At 51.6% G+C, this 17,370-nt stretch overlaps 1 protein-coding gene across 5 annotated transcripts; it reads right to left on the bottom strand.

The window, feature by feature from the left end:
* Positions 1-1,155: 1,155 nt before the first annotated feature.
* On the bottom strand, positions 1,156-8,479 carry LOC129538091 (CMRF35-like molecule 5). Of its 5 annotated transcripts, XM_088829352.1 has the most exons (6): positions 8,303-8,458; positions 6,572-6,752; positions 5,787-6,116; positions 4,390-4,477; positions 3,264-3,390; positions 1,156-2,307 (listed from the first exon to the last, which is right to left on the bottom strand). In XM_088829352.1, the coding sequence occupies exons 2-6, from the start codon at positions 6,702-6,704 to the stop codon at positions 1,870-1,872; spliced, it is 1,116 nt and encodes a 371-aa protein (XP_088685478.1). In that variant the 5' UTR covers positions 6,705-6,752; positions 8,303-8,458; the 3' UTR covers positions 1,156-1,869. The 5 variants fall into 5 exon arrangements, with proteins under 5 accessions (XP_088685478.1, XP_055254043.2, XP_088685479.1 ...); XM_055398068.2 differs by lacking the exon at positions 6,572-6,752 and having other exon boundaries at positions 1,162-2,307; positions 8,303-8,479; XM_088829353.1 differs by lacking the exon at positions 3,264-3,390 and having other exon boundaries at positions 2,039-2,307; positions 8,303-8,457.
* Positions 8,480-17,370: the final 8,891 nt, after the last annotated feature.

Genomic DNA, 17,370 nt, shown 5'->3' with positions numbered 1-17,370 from the left:
GATAAGAAAGCTGTGCTGTGTATACACAATGGAATATTACTCAGCAATTAAAAAGAATGCATTTGAATCAGTTCAAATGAGATGGATGAAACTAGAGTCTATTATACAGAGTGAAGTAAGTCAGAAAGAAAAACACCAATACAGTATATTAATGCATATATATGGAACTTAGAAAGATGGTAACGATGACCCTATATGCGAGACAGCAAAAGAGACACGGATGTAAAGAACAGACTTTTGGACTCGGTGGGAAAAGGCGAGGGTGGGATGATTTGAGAGAACATCATTGAAACATGTATATTATCATAAGTGAAACAGATCGCGCAGCCAGGTTCGATGCATGAGACAGGGTGCTCAGGGCTGGTGCACTGGGATGACCCTGTGGGATGGGATGGGGAGGGAGGTGGGAGAGGGGTTCAGGATGGGGACACATGTACACCCATGGCTGATTCATGTGAATGCATGGCAAAACTACCACAGTATTGTAAAGTAATTAGCCTCCAATTAAAATAAATCAATTAATTAAAAATAATAAATGGATAACCAACAAGGACCTACTGTACAGCACAGGGGACTCTGCTCAATCTTATGAGGCAGCCTGGATGGGAGGGGAGTTTGGGGGAGAATGGACAGATGAATATGCATGGCTGAGTCACTTTTCTGCTCACCTGAAGCTATCACAACATTGTCAATCGGCTATACTCCAATACAAAATAAGAAGTCTTTTAAAAATGAAAAAGAGGCTACTTTCCCATCTGCTCCTGGTGCAGCCCCCTCCACCAAGTACAGAGTGGCAACATGAGTAGCCTCCCTCTCTGGTCTTAAGGCAACCCAGAAGTAAAAGTCCCAGTGAGGAACTTGAGAAGAAGAAAACAGCTGACCTTTTCCAAACTAGCTCCCTGAGGCCCTGCCCACTTCCTCTGCAGTGAACCACAGGAAAAACTTAATTCATATCCCAGGACTCTCAGTCTAGTGATCTTTATAAGAAAAGAGTCCTCTCCAAGCCCCACCCTCCCCAGCCTACCCTAGCTCACAGCCGCTGGTCTGTTCTAACTCCAGGGTCTGACTGATGGATTACTCCGCAGTCCCCAAAATGCATGGAGGATCTCCTCGCAGACCCCAAGTGAGAGTCACAGCCAGACTGAATACATTCAAGACAGGAAAGAAAATGGAGATATTAACGGGGCGGGGACTTATGGTGACAAGGAGAAGCTGTGAGGTCGTTCTCATCTTCAGGTGTGCCCAGGAGGTGAGGGATGGTGCTGGTACTAGAATCTCATTTCACACAAACACAAAATACATCAGGACAGGGATGCTAGAGTCTTCTGCCCACTTTTTAAGAAAATACTTTATTTATGTGGCTGCATCCCCACCTGGGATCTTCCTTGGGTCATGCACAATCTTTCGTTGCATTGCACAGTCTTGGTTCCCCAACCAGGGATCGAACCCACAGCCCCTGCTTTGCAAGGCGGATTCTTACCCACTGGACCACCAGCAAAGTCCTTCTGTCCACTTATGCTTTCATATTTTCACATGCGGTTGGCATATTATCATCTTTTGGCACATTTTTCTACTTTCATGGGGTCTAGAATTTCCCAGGTGGCTCAGTGGTCCACCTGCCAGGAGACTCGGGATCAACACCTGAGTTGGGAAGATCCCCTGGAGGAGGAAACGGCAACCCACTCCAGTATTCTTGTCTAGAGAATCCCATGGACACAGGAGCCTCGTGGGCTACAGTCCATGGGGTCACAGAGTCGGACACGATCGGGCACACACACAGAGAAACTCAAACCCACGACTGGCTGAAGCCCTGTCCCGCACACAATGCAAAAACAAGTGCCTGACGTTGTGTGCGACGCAGACGTGAGATCATATACGGCCTCCAAGGAACTGGGCCCAGAAGGCATCCACCCTTCCATTCCTTCCTGTAGTTTCTCCTGTGTTGGAGGCCTCAGGACGAAGAAGGCCAGAGGCTGTGCAGGGAAGGATGAAACTAGATCCAGGCCCGAGCATCACAGCAGCAGGTTTCCAGGGACTAAGGGACTGATTCTTGAAGAGGTTCTGCCTCGAGAACCACAGTCGCCGCTGACCACCACCATTGCCTGAGAAAAATGACTTCTTCTTCTGTTTGAGGGTCTTTCTCTCTGGACAACATCGAAGAGCATGGGGGGCTACTGGTTTTCCTGGGGCTTCCCCCCAGAGCTCCTCAGAGGCCTGTTGACCCAGAGGACGGCACCGAGCATGCCCAGGAGCAGGGGCACCTTCAGGAAGACCAGGAGCAGGAAGTGGACGCTGCCCAGCAGGGGCCTGTGGGGGACACGGGGACAGGAAGTGAGTTGCCTCCCAGGCCCCCTCCTCCCCGCTCTCCCCAGTCCCGGGTTCCAATAACCTACATGAGGGCCAGCCTGAGACCCCAGGGTGACAACAATCTTCACCCCTCTGACCCTCCTTTTTCATGTCTCACTGTTCTGATCCTTGCTGCTCTCCTGGGCAGGAAAGGACTAGTGTCCTCATCAGAAGGAGAAGAGCTTAGAACACAGACACACACAAAAGGGAAACCACGTGATGCCACAGCGAGGAAGACGGCCATCTACACGGCCAAGGAGAGAGAACTTGGAAGAAAGGAAATATTCTGACACCTTGATCACAGACCCTGGCCTCCAGAGTTGTGAAAAATGAACGTTGTGTAAGCCGCCTGGCCTGTGTGACTTTGTCACGGCAGCCAAACTAATACAAGAATCATCCCTTATTCTTCACTCTTCACAGAAATGTACCGAATGAAGTCATTAATCAACTAATTACTTAACTCTGTTTGGAACATTAATTATGTACTGGAAGCACCTGGAAGGCAGACAGCTGGATATTTGGATAATCCTCATATCCCCACATATTCCTAAAACAGGGATGGGCAGGCTTCCCTGGTGGTCCAGTGATAAAGAATCCACCTGCCAATGCAGGGGTCATGCGTTGGATCCCTGGTCTGGGAAGATCCCACATGCTGCAGAGCATCTAAGCCCATGTGCTACGTGTTCTGAAGCCCGTGCACCCCAGAGTCCATGTTCCATAAGAAGAGAAGCCACTGCAAAGAAGAGTTCACCAACCACAGCTAGAGAGAGCCTGCGCACAGCGATGAAGACCCAGAGCAGCCAGAGATGAATAAACTGATTAATCGGAAAAACAGGAATAGGTAGGGGTGGGTGCTCAATGCTTAATTGTTGGATAAATGAGTGGATCGGACATCTCATGTGCATCAAAAGCCCTACCTGATACTTCTGGGTGCCTTCGATCCATTCAGTGAAGATATTCCTTAGTGACCACTTATTCACAGAAGTTTGGTAGAAAGAAACTTTCCAAACACAGAGCAAAAGTGACAGGGGAAGGCAAGTGTTCCTGGAGGAAGAAGGCGGGGGGTGGCCCACAGATATTCTGTGTGAAGGCCCAGGGAAGTGGGGCAGATCTAGAAGCAGAGAGGCCCAGGGAGAGAGAAGGAGGAAGTGAAAGGGACCTCACAGCGTACAGAAAGCCCCTTTGGCTGCAACGGCTGGGCAGGGCACTAAGGGGCATGGGTGAGACTCAGTTTGTTCCTCTGTAAATGGGGAACGTGCCTATCTGTCCGTTCCTTCTCATGAGTGGTGTAGGCAGGGGCGAAGAATTAACAGAATAATGTGAGCCTCTGTGAGCCGCCAGGAGATACGAGTGTCACTGCTGTTGCCATAGCAGAAGTCAGGGAAAACAGCACTTATCAGGCCTTCCCTGCCCTCCCAGAATCTGGACCAGGAGCCCCGCTGTGGCCACACACACCAGCCGTGCCATCCACACTGGCTGCCGTCCCGACCGGGTCCCAGACTCAGAGTCTCCATCTCTGAGCTCTGCAGTAGATGCTCCTTGTCTGTGTGCTCGGAGCTCCACACAGCGCAGGCCACGTAGAAGTTCACTCCGTAAAAATGGGACGGATGAACATTGGAAGCAGCATGCCTGCAAAAGGCACTGAGCCCGGGACGAGGGTCTGGGGGCTCCAAGGACACTTACAGCCCAGGAGCAAGTGGGAAGGGAGCCCAGAGTCCTTGCCCTCTCGACAGAGCCTGAGGGTCGGGAGACAAGCTCTGGCCGGGACTCTAAAGGGTGCCTGCATTGGAAGGGTGGGCCACAGGGAACAGTAGCAACAGAGCTGGACGACCTGCTGTCAGAGCAGGGGTGGTCACAGTCGGGGACCAAATGGGCCACAACTAGAAAAAGCCCGTGCACAGCCATGAAGTCCAAACGTAACCAAAAATAGAATAAAGAATCTTTTTAAGGGGATGGGCAGGAGTGGGTACTCAGTGCTTATCTGTTGGATAAATGAGACAATCAGACGTCTCATGCAGATCAAAAGCCCTAATTGGTACTCACAGTTGCCCTTGATTCTCTTCTGGGGCAACTGGTGCTGTGAACATGTTGGCACTGGAGGTGACAGGCGCGGAGATCGACACTGTATTTGCTGCAAGACATACAGACCAGGTGACACACCACTGCCTGCTCACCTGCCCGCCACCCTAGACATGGCTCTGAGACTGTCAGACAGGGATTGGGGAAGCGTGGGCCTCCCTGCCCTGAGGAGTCTGGAGCAGGGCCAAGGGAGGGGCCGACAGCCCGGACTGCTCAGATCTCCCTGGCCTCCAGGAGACTCTGAGCCTCAGAGGCAGTGGGGCTGGCACAGGTCCAGGGAGGTTAGAGGGGTGAGGGTCGCCTCACGACAAGGGCAGCTGGAGGGCAGCAGAATTCAAATGCTCCAGCTGCTTATGACGGGGCCTCGGCCAGTGCCTCCCCATCTACTTATCCACGAGGACAGGAGTAGACTGGGGGCTACCAGGCAGCTGACACAGCCAGGATCTGCGACTTCAAAGGTCAGGACCTGCCCTGAGCAAAATCCCGAGGTTCAGGAAGAGCCTGCACTTGGAGGACGGTATTAATCTCCCACGAAGGGGACAGTTCCTCTCAGGAATGTTGTCAGGATTGAATGAGATGACGAACCTGCGCTGCTTTGTAAGTGTGATGAGCCTCACAGGTTCTAGGTGTACGCACAGGGAGCTATTGACTATGTGCCCACCCCTCTTTGCCAGAGCTGCCCAGTGAGCTGGTGTTGCCCGGTCCGAGAGTCAGCAGAAGCAAAGCCCAACAGACAAAATGTCAAACCTAGGTGCCTCAGCTAATATGCCCAGGAGTGTTTGCCTTCTAGAAGGATTGAGGAAGAGAGTGTTGTTCAACCCAAATGTGTAAATGGCTCCTGATGGGGTTTCATGCATCAGAAATGCAGCCCTCTGATGGTGGAGCCCTTTCAGACCCCAAAATTAAGCACAGCATCCCCCACTGGGCTGGGACTTTCCCCCTGAGATGGGATACGGAACACTGGGTGGTAACGGCAGCTCTGAAGACCAACCCTGAATTCCAGAAAGAGCAGGAGCACCCCCAGGGCACCAGGGGTCCCAGGAAAGCACTGGCAGGAATCGGGGGCCCCAGGTCCCACAGAGGAGGGTCCCTTGGCCCATGGGCTGACACTGGGACCACCACCTTCATCTCCTTGGCAACAGACTCAGGCACTGACTGTGCAGGAAAACAGTGTGCCGGGAAAGCCTGATCCCGCAAGGAGGACGCCCTGGAGCCAGGAGAGTGTCGAGGGGAGGCCCTGTCCCTCCCAGCCCGGGTGGTCAGCGGGGGCTCCGTGAGACCAGGACTCCCCCGCCCCTGTGACAGTCCCTCTGAGGGACAGAGCAGGCCCTGAAGACACACACACACACACAGACTCTTACCTGGGAAAATGGTCACTTGTACTTGGTGCCCCAGGTCAGTTCCAGCTCTCTCAATCCCACACCAGTAAGTGTCTGAATCGTCCAGCCTGAGCTTCTCCATGGTCACGGTGAACGAGCGGTCTTTCCAGTTATCCCTGATGGACACACGGCCCTTCTTCACCTCCTTCTCTGATCCAGTGGTTTTAACAACGAACCGAAAGCTGCTCCAGGCAGCCCCCCGGGACCACCACTTCACGTAGCGCTCCCACCCAGGGTCGTATCGACACCGCACAGTCAGTGAGCCCTGCTCCACACCGCTCACTGCTCTGGGACCTGAGACGGCAGATGAGCCTGGAAACACAAATCCATGTACCTGTCACCTCCCACCCTGGGGGCAGGGCCACAGCCTCCTGCTTTGTGAACAGTTCAACCAGACCCAAGGGTCTCCTGAGCGTAGAAACAGTCAAGGAAGGAATACACCTTCCACAGGATGGACCTTTTGCGCTTCAAAATTCTAGTCAAAGCCACCAGGAAACTCCCATAAAAGCCCAACTGCAGCTCTCAAAGAGACACAAACATTGACACAGAACAAGAGCAGTTTCCTGTGATCACCCCCACTGCCCCTGTCTGCAGCCAGTAAGTCCTTCCTTTCCAGCCATGTCCGTTTGCAGCCACCCCGGTGCTACTCTGTTCTGACGGGAGGAAATGCGGCCAGAGGACCCATTCCCACAGCAGAAGATTCTGCACTAACGACCTCAGGAGGCTGAAACACCCCCTTAACATGCCTGTGGGGACACTGTTCCTACCGGTTATGGTGCAGTAAACCGGGAAGCTGTAGTAAACTGGGGATGGTGTAGCAGGGCCTCCTTGAAGCTGACCAAAACAGTGGTTGCTGCTGCGGCTCCATGTGCTATGGACTCCATACAGGACAGATCCCATTATGTTCACTCAATAGCAAATTCCACTCCCAAACTCCTGGGACAAGTGCTTTTGTAGGACAAAAGCAAGGACAGATTAGGTATGAAACAGAGCAACACCTATGTACGTCTTCAGGTGTCTTGTAGGATTTTTATTAAATCTAATGGAAATGATTCAATCAGGAGTTCAACAATGAGTAAACCAAAAAACTATTTCTCTCTTCTCTGCAACCACTTGCTCTGGACAGCGATCACTTGCTCGTTATTTTCAGTCTGGGTCTGTCTAGCTAAAGCTATGGTTTTTCCCGTGGTCATGTATGGATGTGAGAGTTGGACTATAAAGAAAGCTCAGCGCTAAACAATTGATCCTTTTGAACTGTGGTGTTGAAGAAGACTCTTGTGAGTCCCTTGGACTGCAAGGAGATCCAACCAGTCCATCCTAAAAGAAGTCAGTCCTACATAGTCATTGGAAGGACTGATGCTGAAGCTGAAACTCCAATACTTAGGCCACCTGAAGTGAAGAACTGACTCACTGGAAAAGACCCTGATGCTGGGAAAGATTGAAGGGAGAAGAATGGGATGACAGAGGATGAGATGGTTGGATGGCTCACTGACTCAATGGACACAAGTTTGAGTAAACTCCAGGAGTTAGTGATGAACAGGGAGGCCCGCCATGCTTCAGTCCATGGGGTGGCAAGGAATCGGACACGACTGAGCGACTGAACTGAACTGAAACTTGCATAAAGGCACTCAGAGCACTGGAAATAGCTTAACTCAGACGTCCATTAAAAATTATTTAAATTTACTGAAGTCAACGCAAACCCGGAGCTTCCCAGTGACTCAGGGGTAAAGAATCCGCCTGCAATTCAGGAGCTGCAGGAGACAAGTTCCATCCCTGGGTCGAGAACATCCCCTAGAGGAGGGCTTGGCAACCCACTCCAGTATTCTTGCCTGGAGAATTCAATGGACAAAGGAGGGTGGCAGACTACAGCCCATGGAGTCACAAAGATTGGGACCGACTAAGCAACTTAGCGTGCATGCGTGCAAATGTAAACCCATTCACAGAAACTCTGACCACTTCTTTAAAGTCAGTAAACATTCTGCAGGTGATTGTTCAGCATGAGTTTGAGATGCAACTAGAAGCATGTGGAACATGATCTGTCAACTTCAAACAGCACGTTTTTTTAAAGCACATAGAGAACTTTTGCAAAATTGACCATTAAAGAGACCTGCTGCAAAATAGGCTATGAGAAGCCCACGCACCGCACCTAGAGAAAGACTCCGAGCATCCCCACGACCCAGTGCAGCCAGAAATAAGGCTTTTTAAAAGCTCTTCAGGAGTGGATTCCTTCATTAATCCCATTTTCATTCATTCAACTGTGTGTGTAGAATGGCCAAGGTTGAAAAACACTCTCCTACAGGGGGGGACACTTTGGTTTGGATTGGTGTCTTGTTGCCCAGCACCTAACATAGAAGCTCTGAGGTGTTAATAGCAAACGTGATATTTGATTAACAAATTGGCACCTGGATGAACGAATGGGCCCTGCCATGCTCCCCCAGGTCAGACCCTCAGGATCTCCTGCCTCAGTCACTCCGGGTCTGAAGCCCCGCCCCACTCACCTGGGACGATGAGAAGGAACAGAGCCGGGAGCAGACACGTGGCCCTGCCTCCCATCCTCGGCGCTAATGAGCTCTCAGTGCCCTTCAAGGACCCGAAGCCAAGATCAGAAGTGGACACGCCAGATGCCCCTCAAGCCTCGAGAGATGTTTCCTGAATCTCCTTTGCACTTGTCTTGGCTCACTTCCCACTGTCAGCACCTACTTCTGCATTTTCCGTATTAGGAGAAAAGGGTGTCACTCACTGAGAGGATGCATGGCAGCATGTGACGAGAGCTTGTCCAGACCTCTGTGCCTCTGGGGAGAACAAGTGGTCCGGGTCTGGGCAGGTGTGCCCACGAGGACCCGAGACATCACTGCTGGGGGGAGAGAGCAGAGCTGGTGGTGGGTGAGGGGAGAGGACCCCAGAGCAGGGGTCGGAGGCAGGAATGGACTCAACTGGGTCTGCACTTCGGGGAGAAGGCGGAGCTCGGGGCTCAGGTCCAGCCTCGCTGCAGACACAGCCCCACCCTCCCCTCCCTGCAGGCAGCAGCCCCACCTGCATCTCAACCACCTTCCTGCCCTGAGCCTGACCCCTGCCCCTCCCTGGGCTCGGCTCCCTTTGAGGTCCTGAGTCACTGCAGAGCAGAGGCCGCCTGGGGCAGGATCAGAAAGGAGAAGCCCCTTTCCCTCTCACCCATTTTGTCCAGAGGCTTCCTCTCCCACGTCTGCATGTGCCCCCTGGCTCCCGGCTGCTGGTCACCGCCCTGCACAGGCACTGCTTATTCCTCTGGCTCCTGGGTGACAGAAGACACTGCCCTCGGGTCCCCCTGTGTCCCCTGCTCCCTGTCCTCCCTCTCTGGACTGACTCTTCGTCTCTCCTTCCTCTGTCACATTTCAGCGACTTTCTCTGGGCCTCTGACCCTTCCTTCTCACTCTGTCCTGGCCAGTTCTGTTTCTTTGATGTAGTGAACTGTGTGGCTTTGTGACTTCCGTGCTGCTAAGAGCTACCCAGAGGTGAACAGGGCCCAGCTCCCCAGGCTTGGCAAGTGTGCTGAGTGCCCCATGCTCTGTGTGTGTGTGTGTGTGTGTGTGTGAGCCCCAGGTTGACAGACTCCTCCTCGGTCAGCATGAGAGTCCACCTCTGGGATCTGTGTCTTGAAATCCACTCCCAGGCACGCCCTCTGGTCGTGACATAAAGAGCTCATTTTCTCATCTGCAGCAGGGGAGCCACTGTCTTCTAACGGGTGTTCAGACCTCTTCTGCCCACCCTGAGGGTTCAAGCACCTGGGCAGGTGGTGAGGAGCTTAAGTGCACTGGTCTCAGAGACTCAGTTTCCCTCCAGGAAACACGTGTCCTGAATCACTCGTTGTGGCTGAGGATTTAACCCTGGCTGAAATTCCAGTTCTCTTAAAAGTAGGTCCCGGCCATTTCTCCAAAGAAGACATCCTGGTGTTCTACGTAGGCTCATGAGAAGATGCTCAGCATCACTAATTAGTAGAGAAATGCAAATAAAAACTCAGTGAGATATCACCTCACGCTGGTCAGAATGGCCATCACTAGAAAGCCTAGATTTAACAAACGCTGGCGAGAGGGCGGAGAAAAGGGAACCCTCCTACCCTGTTAGTGAGAATCTAAGTTGGTGCAGCGACTATGGCAATTGTGTGGCGCTTCCTCAGAAAACTAAACATAGAATTATGATATGATCCAGCACTCCTACACCTGGGCATATACATGGACAAAACTATTTCAGAAAGATGCATGCACCCCTGTGTTCATAGCAGCACTGTTCACAGTGGCTGAGACACGGAAACAATCTAAAAGTCCATGAACAGATGAACGGATGAGGAAGAGGTGGTGTGTATACCTCCACACACATACACACCCTGGAACACTGCTGCTGCTGCTGCTAAGTTGCCTCAGTCATGTCCGACTCTGTGCGACCCCATAGACGGCAGCCCACCAGGCTTTCCCGTCCCTGGGATTCTCCAGGCAAGAACCCTGGAGTGGAGTGGGTTGCCATTTCCTTCTCCAATGCATGAAAGTGAAAAGTGAAAGTGAAATCACTTCAGTTTTGTCCAACTCTTCACGACCCAACGGACTGCAGCCTACCAGACTCCTCCATCCATGGGATTTTCCAGGCAAGAGTAGTGGAGTGGGGTGCCATCGCCTTCTCTGCACTGGCATACTACTAAGCCAAAAAAAATGAATAGTGCCATTTTCTGGAGAGGGAAATGGCACCCCACTCCAGTACTCTTGCCTGGAGAGTCCTATGGACAGAACCTGGAGGGCTACAGTCCATGGGGTCACAAGACTCAGGACTGGCCGACTAACACAATGCCATTTTCATCAACATGGGTGCAACTAGAGAGTATCCTACTAAATGCAGTAACTCAGAAAGTCAAAGACGAACACCATACAATATCACTTATATGTGGAATCTCAAATACGGCATAAATGAACACATTCACCAGACAGAAACAGACTCACAGACGTAGAGAACAGACTTGGGGTTGCCAAGGGGGAGCGAGAAGGGAAGGAAAAGGCTTGGAGTCTTGGAAGCAGACATAAGCTGTTACATGTGGATGGATAAGCAGCAAGATCCTACTGTACAGCACGGGGAACTGTCTGCAATATCCTGTGATGTCACAATGGAAACGATTATTTTAAAAAAGAACGTGTCTATATGTATAACTGAGTCACTCTGCTGTACAGGAGAGGTTGGCACAACATTGTCAATCAACTATACTTCAATTAGAGAAATAAAATGAAAGAGCCATTACAAAAATTGGGTCCTGGCCTGATCTATACACAATTGTTTCTTCTGATAAAGAAAACAAGGGTCCCTTTAAATACTAAGACGAAGGTATACAGCTGTTCACCAAAGGCATGGGCCAGAACGTCAGAGCAACACTCCTCATAGCAGTCAAAATTTGACACGACTCAGACACCCACCACCAGAAAGGATCGGGGCTTCCCTGGTGGCTCAGTGGGTAAGAATCCGCCTACCCGTGCAGGGCACGTGAGTTTGACCCCTGGTCCGGGAAGGTTCCACGTGCTGTGGAGCAAGCAAACCTGTGTGCCAGGGCTACTGAAGCCAAGAGCCTGAGAGCCGCAGCTGCCAAAGGCACCGCCCCTGGAGGCCCCGCCACCAGAGCGCCCCGCTCCTGGAGCACCCCGCCCGGCAACAAGAGAAGCCCCCACAGTGAGAAGCCTGCCCCCCACCCCGGCAACTAGAGAGTAGGCCCTGCTCACCACAAGCAGAGAAAGCCTGAGTGCAGCAGCAACGACTCATCCAAGCCAAAAAATAAATAAGTTTAGTTCAGCTCAGTTCAGTTCAGTCACTCAGTCATGTCCGACTCTTTGCGATCCCATGAATCACGGCACTCCAGGCCTTGTCCATCACCAACACCAACTCCCGGAGTTCACTCAAACTCACGTCCATCGAGTCGGTGATGCCATCCAGCCATCTCATTCTCTGTCGTCCCCTTCTCCTGCTCTCCCCTTCTCCTTCCCCCAATCCCTCCTAGCATCAGAGGCTTTTCCAGTGAGTCAACTCGTCGCATGAGGTGGCCAAAGTATTGCAGTTTCAGCTTTAGCATCAGTCCTTCCAATGAACACCCAGGATTGATCTCCTTTAGAATGGACTGGTTGGATCTCCTTGCAGTCCAAGGGACTCTCAAGAGTCTTCTCCAACACCACAGTTCAAAAGCATCGATTCTTCGGTGATCAGCTTTCTTCACAGTCCAACTCTCACATCCATACATGACCACTGGAAAAACCATAGCCTTGACTAGACGGACCTTTGTTGGCAAAGTAATGTCTCTGCTTTTTATTATGCTATCTAGGTTGGTCATAACTTTCCTTCCAAGGAGTAAGTGTCTTTTAATTTCATGCCTGGAATCAGCATCCGCAGTGATTTTGGAGCCCCCAAAAATAAAGTCTGACACTGTTTCCACTGTTTCCCCATCTATTTGCCATGAAGTGATGGGACCAGATGCCATGATCTTCGTTTTCTGAATGTTGAGCTTCAAGCCAACCTTTTCACTCTCCTCTTTCACTTTCATCAAGAGGCTTTTTAGTTCCTCTTCACTTTCTGCCATAAGGGTGGTGTCGTCTGCATATCTGAGGTTATTGATATTTCTTCCAGCAATCTTGATTCCAGCTTGTGCTTCTTCCAGCCCAGTGTTCCTCATGATATACTCTGCATAGAAGTTAAATAAGCAGGGTGACAATACACAGCCTTGACGTACTCCTTTTCCTATAGCAGCAGCAGCACGGGGGCGGCTGGGCAGGGAAGCCAGTGCACGTTTATCCTCAGGCTCCCTCTGCTGACCCAAGCCGACAGGGAAGACAGAAGCCTCAGCTTTCCGACCACAGGACCAGGAAGCAGGGGGAAGGGGTCAGGGAGTTGAAGAAGAGGACGCAGCTCCAGAAAGGGACCCTGGACAGTCAGCTCACCCTCCAAGCTGTGCGAGCTGGCGGGACCCTGAGACAGTAAGTACCCCAGACTGAGAACTGGGGAAAGGCCACCCCTGTGTCACGGACTAGCCGCTGGGTGGCGCACACGGGCTAGGTCCGAAAGCACCTCAAAGCCTCTGAAAGCTGAACTCCGTTGGAACAGCAATCCTGGGAAGCCTTCAGCACATTAAGCTCTTGACGGCCTGACATTAAAGAAGTGGAATCCACAAAGACCCTGGGAGGAAAGTGATGGAATTGTGCTGTATGTTTATGGTGGTGTTTGCAAGAAATGATGGCTGCATTAAAAATTCATCAAAGTATACATCACAGAAGAGTGAGTTTTACTCTGTGCAAAATTTGAAAAATAATAAAAAAGAAAAACAAAAAGAAAACAGTTTTCAACTGGGCACTTTCAATGTACACAGTTTATTTTATCCCAATTATAGCTCAATAAGGGGCTTCCCAGGTGAGTAGGTGGTAAGAATCTCATGTCACTATAGGACACGCAGTTCCCATCCCTAGGTCAGGAAGACCCCCTGGAGAAGGAAACGGCAACCCACTCCAGTATTCTGTACATGGGACTCTCCAGGCAAGAATACTTACCACCTAGTAACCTGGGATTGGAGAAGGAAATGGCAACCCACTCCAGTATTCTTGCCTGCCTGGAGAATCCCAGGGATGGGGGAGCCTGTTGGGCTGCCGTTCTTGGGGTCGCACAGAGTCAGACACGACTGAAGCGACTTAGCAACAGCAGCAGCAGCAGTCACCTGGGATGGCCACCCACTCCATTATTCTTGCCTGGAGAATCCCATGGACAGAGGAGCCTGGCGGGCTACAGTCCATGGGGTCACACAGAGTCGGGCATGAGTTAGTGACTGAACAGCAGCACACCTCGATAAACCACTGAGAACTGAAGGGAGCGGGGAGGGAGCTGCAGTCCTGCCCACCCCCATCCCTTCATGAGTTCTCGGCTGCAGTCAGAAGCAGCTGGGCTCGCTGGACCCCCTCCTCCTCCCAGAAGAATCCTCAGTCCTCGGACATAAATGCATACTGAAGCAGCTCAGCCTCCTCCTCCTCACGGCTCCCTCCCAGAACCGGCTCACCACCCCTCTCCTGCTCCTGCAGGCTTGCCACTGCACCTCCAAGCCCCCATCCCCTGCAAGGCCCTCAGAGGGTGACAGGAGGCAGGAGGAAGACTCGGCAGGGGTGCTGTGTCTTAGGAAGGCTAGTCCGGAGGGGGAAGCCTTAGCTGGGAAAGAGATCAGTCTGAGGACTGGATTCACAAGGACTTTCAAGGAATTTCATTCCGAGCGGATCTGAGCACCTAACAGGGAGGATAACTCTGCAAAAGTGCATTGGCTTTGAAAGCCAAGAGCCCAGTCAAGATGGGGATGGAGATGTGACTGTGACAGCCCTGTGCGCGGAGAGGGAGCTGGAGAGAGCTCTGGGGAGGCTGCCCAGAGACGAGGGCAACAAGGACAGAGCCCGGAGACGGCCGGGGTGAGGGGCACGAGAGCCAGAAGAGGGACTCGGCCGAGAGAGAGACTTCCCTGGTGGCTCAGCGGTTAAGAATCGCCTCCCAATGCAGGAGACACGGGTTTGATCCCTGATCGGGGAAAATACCACATGCTGCAGAGCAGCTAAGCCCACGCACCTCAACTACTGGGCCTGAGCCCTGGAGCCCAGGAGCCACAACTACTGAGGCCTTGAGTGGCAACTACTGAAGCCGGAGCGGCCTAGAGCCTGTGCCCTGCGACAAAGAGAAGCCACCAGGATGAGAGGCCCGTGATTAACAACCAGAGAGTAGCCCCCTGCTCTCCACAGCTAGAGAAAAGCCCACATGGCAGCCAAGAGCCAGCACAATCATAAATAAATAAATGCATTTTTTAGATGAAGGAGAGGGAGCAGGGCATAGAGGAGGTGGGAGCCCCTCAGGGAAGTGGGGACAGGAGTGCAGAGTCAGTGGAATAAGCAGCTCTGTGGCCAGCAGCCCAGAGCCAGGGGAAATATGCGAAGAGGTGGGAGGGGCAGCAGAATGAGGGGTGGGGAAGGCACCTCTCCTTCCTTCTAACTCCCCCATGGCGGCCTCTGCTTCCCAGTGACTCTAGACCTTAGGAGGCCTACCTAAAAGAGGGGCAGGCGTTGGGCTCAGGGAGGGACCCTGGCCCAGGGCAGGAAGGTGATCTGCGATGCGAGGTGGGTGGGGGCGGGGCTGCTTGCAGGGAGGGTAAGCTGGGGCTGTTTGTCCAGTGAGGCTGGGCCTGAGCCCAAGCGCTGCATTCTTTCCGATCACAGACCGGGTCTCTCCATCACTCGTCTCCCTAGCTCTGCAGCACTCTCTTCCCAGCCCTGCGGCACATGTCATGCTGCTCAGCTGGCGGCCACCTCCTCAGACCCTCACACACACTTGCAGGGAGATCTTGGGCAACTGGGATGCTCTGTGTCTCCCCAGCCACCGAGGACACGTTATCACACCCATCACACACTCTCAGTTTAGTTCAGTTCAGTCGCTCAGTCGTGTCCGACTCTTCGCGACTCCATGAACCACAACACGCCAGGCCTCCCTGTCCATCACCAACTCCCGGAGTAAGGACAGCAATTCATGAAATTGGGAAGTAAGAGCAGAAAAACATAAGGGAAGTAGATGAGAAACTAAAAACTAATGATTTCGACGCATAGTGGGCGCTTTGCCTGTGGGTTCAGTTCGAGTCCCTGAAGAACAGCTGGCATTGATGATCCAGAGGGAGGGGACCCGGGGGCAGGACCATGTGGCTGCTCCCAGTCCTCCAGGTGAGAGGGGCTGGGCTTCGGTAACTGGGACCTGCCAGGCTGGGCTGGGACACAGAGGGGTCTGTGCTCGGGGTAAACAGCTTTCCTGAACGAAAGCTCCATGGCTCAAAATAGCCTGGAGTTAAAACTCCCCTCCAGGTCCTCCCCATCATTCTATACAGAATAAAGAAGTTTCTCCCCCCGAAGAAAGGAATGGACACTAAGATGGATTACGTTCAGCTCCCAGGCGATCCCAGTCTCCAGTCGGTCTCAGGAATTCCTTGCCCAGTTGTTGAAAGCTAACTAATCAAAAGTAATCTTGAGGAAAAACAGACCCCCCTCAAAACAATGTATCTCCGCATATATATGTTTTCGATACACACCTACTCTCTTCTTGACTTGGCACAGCGCCCACTAATCTGACCACTGCCCCTTCTTGCCTCCTTAAAGGTGATCTATTCCTGTAAAGTGCTGGTCTTGTTCTTTTTCCGAACCTCACCTTCTCTAGTTCCTTTCATTCATGCACTTAAAAGAAAGGTTAATGCGTTTGTGTTCTCTGACAGGTTCTAAGCTTGGTTTTGGCGGGGAGGAAATGAAAATGAATAACATAAAGGAGATCTGTTTTCTAGGGTGCCGTTTCCCAATGCTGACAGATAGGAAGACAGAAGTATGGGTGGACAGACAGATAGAGGGAGGCACATGAGCACGCATGTGTGCATGAATGTGGGAATCTGAGGAGCTTGCTTGTTTAATATTTGTTTATTCATCTGCTCCATCAGGTCTTAGCTGTAGCACAAAGGATCTTCATTGAGTCATGCGAGATCTTTCACTGCAGCCCATGGACTTTCCAGTTACGGCTCTCCAGATGGCCATGATCTCCCTCCCTCCCAGGCTCTGACGCTGACGCCACTTCTCTTTATGCATGGAGTGTTTTTCTTATAATAAGCATTTCTCTGTACCATGAACCTTGCAAAAGTGAGAAAGTGAAAGAACAAGAAGAATATATAAGAAAATGCTGCTTCATTCTATAATACCTGCCTTACTGCAAAGCTATAGCATTCAAGATAGTATGGACTGGCACAAGCCAGAGATTAAGCAACTCCTGCCACTCATGGGTGATGGATTGGAACCAGATGCCTTGGGTTTTGCCCCTTCTCGGACCATTCATAGTCATTATCCTCCTATTCACATTTGGACCTTGTGTGACAGATGGATCAATGGAACAGAATGGAACACCCATAAAGAACTCACATGTTTGCTTTTTGACAAACCATCTAAAGAAATTCAATGGGAAGAAACAGGATCTGGGTAATAAGAATTCCAGAACATGGGGAGACTGATTGGCATCACTGTTTTGGTCAGTTTCAAAGGTTCTTCTACCAGGCTGGTTTACCGCAGAACCAGTAGAAACAGTTAGAACCATTAGGAACAGTCTCTCCAGAGCTGAGGGATGGGGTGGTTTCACCTGGGCCTCCTGAGGTCGTCAGTACAGAGTCATCTCCTGTGGAAATGGGTCCTCTGCTCTTTCCTCCCCATCAGACCGGAATAACACAGGGATGACTGCAAATGGACATGACTGGAAATGGAAAGACTTACTGGCTACAGGGGAAGATGGGGTGATCTATAGGAAGCTACTGTTGCTCTGGGTAAGTGTTTTTACTTCTTTGGTCTATAGTTGTGCTTTTATGGAATCTTCCTTTTCTATTGGCTTTGACCCATAGAATGTTGAAGGACAAAAGGTCGGTCTTATGGAAGGTGTATTCCTTCCTTGACTGATATTCAAGGAGGCCCTTGGGTCTGGTTGAACTGTTCACAATGCAGGAGGCTTTGGCCCTGCCCTCAGGGCGGGAGGTGACAGGTAC

This window comes from Moschus berezovskii, chromosome 20 (genome assembly GCF_049115385.1).
Source record: "Moschus berezovskii isolate FMDL1 chromosome 20, NW_MosBer_1.0, whole genome shotgun sequence".
Lineage (NCBI taxonomy): Eukaryota > Metazoa > Chordata > Mammalia > Artiodactyla > Moschidae > Moschus > Moschus berezovskii.
This window is presented reverse-complemented; position numbering and strand designations above follow the sequence as displayed.

Bases quoted from the DNA above. Each gene is read 5' to 3' on its own strand.
- LOC129538091 (XM_088829352.1), bottom strand. From the start codon at position 6,704: ATGGGATCTGTCCTGTATGGAGTCCATAGCACATGGAGCCGCAGCAGC. The intron at 6,117-6,571 runs GTAGGAACAGTG...TTGTGTTTCCAG, and splicing joins GGTTTACTGCACCATAACCG to GCTCATCTGCCGTCTCAGGT. The intron at 4,478-5,786 runs GTAAGAGTCTGT...TATGTCTTGCAG, and splicing joins ACAAGTGACCATTTTCCCAG to CAAATACAGTGTCGATCTCC.